The sequence below is a fragment of the Alligator sinensis genome, unplaced genomic scaffold (genome assembly GCF_000455745.1).
Source record: "Alligator sinensis unplaced genomic scaffold, ASM45574v1 scaffold872_2, whole genome shotgun sequence".
Classification (NCBI taxonomy): Eukaryota; Metazoa; Chordata; order Crocodylia; family Alligatoridae; genus Alligator; species Alligator sinensis.
The window spans coordinates 478,941-488,632 of NW_005842132.1; the positions used below are offsets into that span (position 1 = coordinate 478,941).

At 47.9% G+C, this 9,692-nt stretch overlaps 1 protein-coding gene across 1 annotated transcript; it reads right to left on the minus strand.

Moving 5' to 3' along the window:
- Positions 1 to 2,516: 2,516 nt before the first annotated feature.
- TOMM6 (translocase of outer mitochondrial membrane 6) lies at positions 2,517 to 3,837 on the minus strand. Its single transcript, XM_006025049.3, has 3 exons — positions 3,627 to 3,837; positions 3,356 to 3,460; positions 2,517 to 2,894 (listed from the first exon to the last, which is right to left on the minus strand). The coding sequence occupies exons 1-2, from the start codon at positions 3,827 to 3,829 to the stop codon at positions 3,364 to 3,366; spliced, it is 300 nt and encodes a 99-aa protein (XP_006025111.2). The 5' UTR covers positions 3,830 to 3,837; the 3' UTR covers positions 2,517 to 2,894; positions 3,356 to 3,363.
- Positions 3,838 to 9,692: the final 5,855 nt, after the last annotated feature.

The following is a 9,692-nucleotide window of genomic DNA, read 5'->3' on the forward strand; positions in this document are numbered from 1 at the left end:
CCCCCAGTTAACTATGGCCAGTCTGCTGTCATTTGCTCTGGGTTAGAAGGGTGCACATAGGTGGCTAATGCAGAGCAGATGTCACTCAGTCCCTTCACTTATCTTACAGTAACTTCTTTATCCACCTCCAAATTCCATCTGCTTTGGGAAGGGGATCACTTCAGCGATGTCAGTGTAGTTAATGCAGTATTCCTTTGCACAGACAAGGTCTAAGAATGTATCTTATTAGAGAGAAGCCTCTGCCGTAGGTGAACGACTTGCAGATTTTGGCTGCACTCTAGACTAGAATCTGTCTTTTACCTCAAACGTTTGTCCAGAGAAATTCATAGGCGCCTTTCTGACAGCACAAGAAAGGCAGCTTTTGGCCTACATAACCCACAGTACTGCTGCTACCACCATTGTGCCAAAGGAAGCATCATGTACACCTTCTTGCCTAGTATTAGAAAGCCTTTATAAATAGGAACTTTATTTGCTGGACTTGAGTTCTGAGTGTTTCCTGCTACCCTAAATGACTCATATAATTAATTGTATGTGTGAAAGCTGAGAGTTCATGTTTTAGAGACTTGTACTAGCTGCAGTCTTTAAGTGACTCTGCCATTTTCACTATCAGACCACTGAAACAACCAAGCCTGGTTTTGCTTAACTTTGGATTTTGCTAAATGCTTATAGCCATTAAAGGGACCATTCATATGAGAGAAAGAGGACCTTTTACAGTTTTACCCCAATTGAAAATCAGGTCCAGCCTATTTCACAAGTCCCTTTTGTCTTTAAAAGTCTATGTTCAGCACATCCCTTTAGCTAGTTTACCTTTTACGTGAACAATTGTTTTCAATTCTAGGAATGGATTTCCAAATTCTTGCTTGGTAAGATAACCAGCTAAGGGCTGTGATACATTAGTGACTGAGGCTAGGACTCTGGAAAAGCTATCAGCATTGGATCTAATCTTGCTCATAAAAGTCAAAGGAAGCTTTCTCTTTGATTTCTGAAGGACCAGAGTCAAGCTAATGCTGAGCCTGTTTGAAAATCCCATATTGACACATTTCTGAAGTCTCGGCCTTGGTAACTCCTGAGAGGGTACTACCTTCTATTAGCAAAGGCTGGACAAGTCATGTGCAGTTGTCCTTTTCTCACTAAAAATCCCCTTGCAATCTTGATAGGAGAGTCCCAGACTAAATTTAAAAATCTTGACACAAGTTACTGGCTTGTCAGTGATTTTTGTCAGGGCTTTAAGTCAAATGCCTTGTAGGTGTGTTTCAGGCTTCTACTAAAATCATGAATTTCTTAAGCTGATGCTGTGCTGTGCTGGGGAGCAAGACTACTTCCTTTGTTCCAAGGACTTTCAGAGGTGGTAGTAGCAGTGGACAATCCCAATCGAACTATTACTGGCCATGTCTGTCTCATGCCTGCTATGTGCAAACCAAGCTAAAGTACTGCCTGCTCTTAAAATTTAAGTGAAAGGTTTGTCAAGACAGTATCCAATAAATCAAACTTTGTAGACTTGGAGCTGCATAAAAAGGCCCCGATCTGCACCGAGATCCTAAGAGATTTGTGTTTTCTAAATCAAAGTCTTTTGGAACCAGGATTTCCCTAAATAGTGCTAATGGTCTATTTTGACTGTTCTTTTCCCCTTCAGAGGCTAGAACTGCCTAGACAGAAACTTGCATCCCACTGACCCAGAGACAGTTCGTAATGAGCACCTGTTGTAGGCTACTGCCAACCTTGCTGTGAAAAAACTGAGGCAGCCATTCTTTTCAATTACCTTTAACCGTTATCAAGTAGAAAATTGACTTATTGCCTCATCTGCTCTTAAAGGGGCTCATCTCCCCCACCCAGTAAAACCCCTGGAGCTAGTGCCGTATAAATAGTGTGTCTTAACATTCACTAATACATGAACTTGTGCATAAATATCCAAAGAATCTGAAGCCATGCTGCAGTGGTACTGCCATAATAATGCTCAGGGCCAGAAAGTGTTCTACTGTTTGTGTAGCATCTTCTTGTAGGAACTGTAGCAGGCTAGTGCACCTGGTCGAGGATAGAAAGTAGTACTGCTCTGGGGCCTGTCCCCCCCCCAATCTTTGCTTTCACCTCCCCTGTAGTCATGCCACCACTGCCATCTAAATTCCTGTAACAACTTGACAGTGGCGACTTGTAGAAATAGTCCAAGGCACTAAAACGCTATGCAACACCAAATAGCTTCTTCCCCGTCAAGAACAACATACAATCATCATTCTTCTGAGACGAGAAAAATGCACCAGCTTTATCCTGTCTGAATGTTATCCATGTAAATTTCTGGTGGTTAGAGTTATCTAGGCTTTCCTAAAATTTTACTCTCCCTTTGAATAAAACGGTTAACAAGTCCTGCTTACAACCCAGGACTGGGATTTATTCTTTTCTCTTTTGGGTGTGAAATATGAATCATGTTTTTATGATTTTTTTGTAAATCTTTACTCTTTTTACACCTTGTTTTTGTAAGCTGAAATTTCTTATTAAAAGAATAAAATTCCAGCACAGCAGCCTGTCATTATTCCATACACACTCAAGGATCATTTAATCAACCGTTAACCTCAGTACAGAAGGAAACGCCACATGCAAGTTTCATAAGCCTTGAAAACGTAATAGACTACTGTAAAGGTGGTCGTGCCCGGCCGGCTGAACTGAAGCCAAGTCTCTCAGACATAAAGGTCTTCTCGTCACTTGTGGAATGGCGATGCACGCGAACCAGAGCCACTGCTGAACGCTGTTACCCAAAACAAAAGCAACGTGGAGTACTGCCCAAGCTGGTCAAAACTTGTGGCAGCTTTAACACACAACTCTCTTGGTCACTGGGGTTGTCCTGCCGTGCTGGGAGCAGCAGCTCTTCAGCCTTTGACACGGGCAAACGTTGATTCAAGGGGCTGCAATGAAATACAAAACAAAGGCTGAGCCAGCAGGTGGGTTTGCAGCCTAGCGTACTAAAGTGATATACCAGAAGTCGCTCGCGAGTTTCCCAAAATGAAGCTGCTGTGAACATCTGTCTGCATTGCAGACCCCTGGTAAGGATGGGGCACGTGCCGGCAGGCGGCTTGTTTCCACCAGTACAGCTCACCTCCCCGCCTGGGTGGGATTTGCTAAACCCCTGGACCCCGCTTCTGCCAGCAGGGCTGTGCCCAAGCAGGGGGTTGTTCAGGTGAACTGCACCAGCCATCTTTCCACGCTGCCGGCAACCTCTCGCATTGGGAACCGCCCGGCACTTCAGGTGCAGCAGTCCCTGTCCGCTCCCAGGGGCTCACGGGCCTGCTGCTTTCCCCCAAGCCCTCGATCCCCCCAGTGCACTCGCACGAGGGGCGCCTTGTTTTCCCCAGCACCAGCCACTCACCCCCGCCGCTACGCCACGGGCGGCGGAGACATCAGGTCGATGTCCGTCAGGTTCCTAGCGACCCAGACGCCTGCAGCGAAAAGCCCCAGGTTCACGAGGAGGTTCCTGGAGGGCAGGAAAGAAAAGAGACACCAAGTTTGGCACTGGGCCGGGCGGGTCCCACGGGCGAGCAGTCTCCTACCCCCGGAGAACCAAGCCCCACGCGCGGCCCTGCCAGGAGAGGGGCGCGGGGACGCCCCCCGGCCCCACGTGGCGCTACTGGCGCGCTGACCGGCGGAAGTCGTTCCTGTCCGTGGCGAAGCGGTAGGCTGTGCGGATCCAGTCCCGCAACCCCTCCGGGGCCGCCCCGGCGCCGCCGCCCGCCGCCTGCCCGCCCGGAGCCATGTCCGCCGCCGCTCCGCGTGCAGGGGCAGACACACAGGGAGCAGCGGCGCGGGATGAACGCGCCACTTTCCGCTTCCGGCGCGCCTTCATAGTGTCACTTCCGTCTGGCGCCGTGATGACGCGTGACCCCTCCCCCGACAGCGAGGCTGTTCGCCTGCACCTCAACCTCACTGCTCCCGGCTGCCCTCGAGCGCCCCCTGCGGGCCCGGAGCCCCGCCCATTGGACAGTCACACGTGCATCTCCTGCAGGCAGGTTGCGCTAGTCCCCGGGCATCAGGCACAGCTCTGCAGAGAGCACCGCCGGATCAACCGCAGCGCATTGATTAAAATGAATGTCAGATGTTGAATCCGATTCAGACAGCCGTCCAGTGGGTCTTTTACGTGAAACGCAATGGAAATGTCGATGCACCGTAATCCCTAACACGTATGCAAGCACGGGGGCACGCTGGCGTAATGTGTCATGGACACGTTCGCATCTCTCGTGGGCGTGTTGGCCTTGTGTGTCATCAGCATGATGGCCTTGTGTCATGGGCACGTTGATGTCTCTCATGGGCATGTTGGCCTCGTGTGTCATAAGCATGTTGGCCTTGTGTGTCTCATGGGCACGTTGACGTCTCTCATGGGCATGTTGGCCTTGTGTGTCGTGAGCAAGATGGCACCTCCCACGGGCACGTTGGCCTTGTGTGTCACGGGCACACTGGCGTTGTCAAAGGCAAGTTGGCGTGTGTCACGGGCATGTTTGCATTGTGTGTTGCGGGCATGTTGGCGTCTCTCGCGGGCACATTGGCCTTGCGTGTCACAGACACGGTGTGTGTCATGGGCATATTTGCGTTGTGTGTCGCGGGCACGTTGGCATCTCGCAGGCACGATGGTGTGTGTCACAGGCTTGGTGTTGTGTGTCATGGGCACATTTGCATTGTATGTCACGGACACATTGGTGCCTCTCACGGGTGCAATGGCGTGTCACAGGCATGTTGTCTCTCGCAGGCACGTTGGCATCTTTTTAGTCTTCTAACTACACTCCCCTGCAATTGTGGTTCTGTGAGGTACATGCGATAACCGTTGATTGTAAGTTTACTGCATGAGTTTTTGCTGTATCTGTCATTTTATAATGGTATTAAAAGGTTATTTAATTTTCTGTATTCTTAAATGAATGTACACATGCATGCAGACCCACAAGCATTTAACTGTGTATTTACAAATAAAGTATCCCTAATCGGATCTCACTTTTTTAAAAATAAGATTCACATGACAACTTGGGATTTTGCAGTAGTGTTTACTTATGCAATATGCTTAAAATGTGAAATTATTATTCATACGATGCTCCTTATTTCCACTAAAGGCAAGAAGATGGCTCCGTAGTGAATGAGTTTTAGAGTACGGTACATCAGTCATTAATGTCATTACATTGTGTGATGAAATCTCCTGGAGTAGATTCAAACAGAGTTGGCAACGCTATCTCCAGGGCTGGTTCCCGGCCAGAAGAAGCAACCGAAGGCCAGGATTTATGGCAGAACCAATTACAGAAAATAGAAAGCAAAGGATTGCCATGAAAGCAAGGAGATGATTGCACCACCTCCTGCAGGGGGGCATGTCGACTTCCAGAACCATTTGTGCAGGACTTATAAAAGGGCAATTCCCTGGTTTTATTAGTGTCAAACAGCTAAGTGGTGTTGCCCTCAGCGTGTAACAAATTGGCAGTGTACCATGTCATGGGAACACTTCTCCTCTGACATGTTCACCCTTTGGGATCAGCAACACTAAATCCCAGCAGCGTGCTGTTTTATAGTTCCCCGTGCATGCTGTTTTACAGTTTTGTTCAGTATCAGGCTCTTCACGGTATCTCTGTTAGTGTCGGACCCTGGTGCTGCTGCCTCTGACAAACTGGCAACTCTCCACTAGGCAGGTCAATCAGATGGAGACAACGACAAGGCGTGCTGGGATCTGCCTCTGCTACCAATGTTTCATCAGGCATGAAACCACGGAGGGTGCTGCATGTGGCTTGTTGCTCTAAATCATAGAAAATGGGGGTTGACGGGACCTCAGGAGGTCACATCTAGTCCGACCCCCTGCTCAAAGTCGGACTGTCCCCAACTACATCATCCCAGCCAAGGCTTTGTGGAGCTGGGTCTTAAAAACCTCCAGTAATGGAGATGCCACCACCTCTCTGGGTAACGTGTTTCAGTGCTTTACTACCCTCCTAGTGAGAAAATTCTTCCTAATATCTAACCTAAACTTGCCTTGCTGCAACTTGAGCCCATTGCTCCTTGTTCTGTCATCTGCCCCCGCTGAGGACAGTCCAGCTCCAAAAGATACCAGTATGTATGTGCAGCGTAAGCCAGGTAAGCTCCCTGCTATTCTCCCCTACCCTCTGACACTCAGCATATCAACGCCCACCACTAAAGGAGATCCGCAGCGTGGACAGACACTTTCTCCTAATTATGAACTATTCCTCTATGGAAACGTTTCTTGCCAAGTCACAACTCCAGATTTCTGCTTCGCTTCTGTTGCATGTCGCATTCATCGCCCCAGTGAATCCATTCCCCACGGTGAAATCCTGCTCCAAAACAAGGCTGGGTAGACTGTGCAGTGGTCTGTGCAGCATAAGCTGTGGGTAGTGAGCAGCATTATAACTAGGGACCTACTTAAATCGTGGCAAAACGAAAGGTTTTTTTTGCAGCCTGCTCATGGTGCGGAGAGCTGATTTCGCCAGCATTTCACAGCGCTGCTCGATAGAGAGGCCTCATGGGGGAGGAGGGACGCCGGGGCAGCCTGTCCCCCAGACACTATATCGCAACTGCATCTTAGAGTATTAAAAGTAATAATGAATGTAGCCAAATGTATTAATTGGTATTTTGCTATAATTAACGTATTTTTGCTAAAATGTTGGAATGACTGTAAAGACAGAGCAGCATTGATAGCTGTAAGGAAAAAGCAGCTTTGTCAGATCACGGTTAATGAAAAAGTAACAAATCCATGTCAAAGAGTGGGCCACAGTGGGAAATAAGGGATCCTCCCTTCTTCTCTCCCAAGGATATAGATTTGAGCTGGGTGAGAAGATTGTAAATTGGGGTACAGAATTGACAGGCCAGGGTCGAGCAATTAATAAGCTGCGATCAAACGGCCCAAGGATAAAAAAAAGCTCTGGTTAAGTTAGGTCCCTGTAACAGCTAGGGAGGACAAATTACTATGGGTCGTCTTCCAGGCGTGGAGACTATGACACAATCCCCTTTCTTTCATGCCCAAATGTATTGAACGTTAGCAGTTACAATTTACTCCTGTAGTTTAGACAAAGCAACTTGCTCACCACCCCGAGGCGTAACGAATGCGACGTCACTGGACGGCCAGTCCGCGAGGGCTTGTCCGGGGGCTCCCGACTTCTGCGTCAAAGTCCTGCACTGGGTAGATCCTGGATCAGTGACCGGATGTACGGGGGCAGGCTCCCAAGGGTGAGCACCTTTTCCTCCTCTTATATACCTGATAGCTGCCATATTTCTTAATGCATAATTAGCATAAGCCTTCCTCCTAGCGCATCCTTAAATAAGCCTGCTTCTGTTTGCCATACATGGACTTGTTCTGTTTAGCTGTAATTTTCCATTCCTAGGTGGGTATAGATCTTGCTCTGACTGTTCCTCTTTCCCCAGGCTATATTTATTCTGTTTAGTTAGCCAACTTCCCAATTCATTTTAAGTCAAGGGACAGTATTTTCCCATACTTCCTCTTGCTGCTAGGTGCAAGTCATGTACGCAGCTCAAGCCATACATGAAGGCCCAAGCATTGGCAGCTTTCTTGGGCCTACAAGGCTGTGTAGACTGTACATAGGTCTGTGCCGATTTCTGCTTCACTTCCATTGCGTGTCGCATTCGTCGTCCCAGCTAATCCATTTTCCACGGTGAACCCCTGCTCCAAAACAAGGCTGCGTAGACTGTGCGGCATTTTAACTAGGGACCTGTTTAGATCATGGCAAGACAAACCCATGTCAAAGAGCGGGCCACAGTGGGAAATAAGGGATCCTCCCTTGTGCTGTCGTGAGGATACAGATTTCAGCTGGTTGAGAAGACTGTAAATTGGGGTACAGAATTGACAGGCCAGGGCTGAGCTATTGATAAGCCAGGGTCAAACAGTCCAGGGATAAAAAATATCTCTGACTAAGTGACCCCTTGGCCCCTTCTAGGACCACAAGAAATCTGGTTTTATCCAGGCCCCAAAGTTTCAGTAAAACAAAAAACCAAAACCAATCAGAGATCATTTGTTAGAATATCTGAATCAATCATCTGTAAATCTTGCTGGGATCCTTTGACCCCATCTGACTTCCCGCCCCTGGGGTGGGGGGCTGGACTCGATGATGCCCTTCCAGCCCTAATGGCTATGAAATCTATGAAATCTATGAGATATTGGGCATAGGCTAAAGAAAAATGTGGACTTTTCCCGAAGCTCAGCAGAAGGAACAGATTCAGCGAAGTCCCCAAGGGAACAGAGACACCTGGCTAGCAGACCTGTCCTCTCTGAATCCTAAAGCTGAGTAAGTGTAGTCTTTATTGGTATAAATAAATCTTTGCTGCTGCCTATCCTAATAAAGCTTTCCAGTTGTGGCTGGAATAGTCTCATTGATCAATTGACCTCATTCCTAACCAGCTAGTAATGCTCTATGAGGAACAGTTAAGAATTAAAACAGCTGTTTTTAACATCCACACCGATCCACTGACTTTAAGCGTGCAACGCTCCTATGTGGAAAGGGCACTTTGACTATTCAGATTAGCAATTACATGCACGAGGCAGGAGAGATGCACATGCGTATTGATGGGTTTCTGCTATTTGTCTTCCAGGCGCAGGCAGAAACTCCTGATTTATGGGTAGGATTAACTTTGCTTGTATTGATGCTTTCTCACTTTGCTAAAACAAAGTCAGTCTCATCCGGATGCTTTGAAATCATCCACGTGTGCGTTGTTCTGTTTTTGTGTTAAATGAGGATGGGGGTTTTTAACGTATGGGCTTTTTGCCAGGTAAAACAATTAGGCTTAGCATAAAAGCTAAGTTTATTACCCTTTTAGAGCTAATACAAATATAAAGCAATACGGGTCCCTTCTAGTGCAATATGATAAGACTGACATACAGGCTGCCTGCCCTGACATCAGCAGCGACCGGTCCGTGAGGGAGGTCTTGTCCTTTCAATGCCTACGTCTAAGTTTTGCACTCTTGGTCCGAGGAATAATGCTGAAGGTCTTCAAACCGGCTCCCCCCAAACCAAGGCTACCGCTCCATTTTATACCCGCCCTGTTTACATAACTCCGTTTTTTAATCTAAATACCCACATTTGTCCACGGTCGTTTCATTTTCATTTTCTGTAGCAACTTGTTTTGTGTAACAGTAATTTCTCGCATGGTCTTAGAGGGCCTTTATCTGCCCGAGGCCATACGTGCAGGGGTGTAGGTTGTAGCCGTGTTGGTAAGGACATGGGGCAGACAAGGTTCCTTGGGTGAATCTGATATCTTTTATTAGACCAACCCAAATGGTTGGAGAATAGTTCTTAAGCAAGCTTTCGGGTTCAAAAACCCTTCGTCAGGCTCAGGAAGTCTCAGCAGTTGGCGCGTGCTCTTCCTGGATGGAATGACAAGGCATATGAAATGAAATGAGATGAAAAGTCATATGAAATTAAATGTGGCTTTTCTGTTCTTAACCAATTTCTTAGTAGTCTTAATTCGCCCACATTTAGCCAGAACTGCGTACTGCTCACGCACGGCTCCCGGTGCTGGTTGAGCTTATGTCAAGCGGCCTTTCTTTTAGGCCGAGAGCATGGGTCAGGGGGGTTGCCCTGTTGCTGTGACCCAAGCTGGCGGGGAGGCCCGAGAGATGCACGCAGACACGCTCCCGCCCTCTGGTTATGCTCAGTTGCAGGAGTGATGTAGTGGCCGGCTCGGTACCAGGGCCCGGCTCGTACAGAGACCCGGCGGCG

Coding starts and splice junctions, on each gene's coding strand:
- TOMM6 (XM_006025049.3), bottom strand. CDS start 3,829: ATGAAGGCGCGCCGGAAGCGGAAAGTGGCGCGTTCATCCCGCGCCGCT. Junction 3,461..3,626: donor GACAGGAACGACTTCCGCCG/GTCAGCGCGCCA, acceptor CCTGCCCTCCAG/GAACCTCCTCGTGAACCTGG.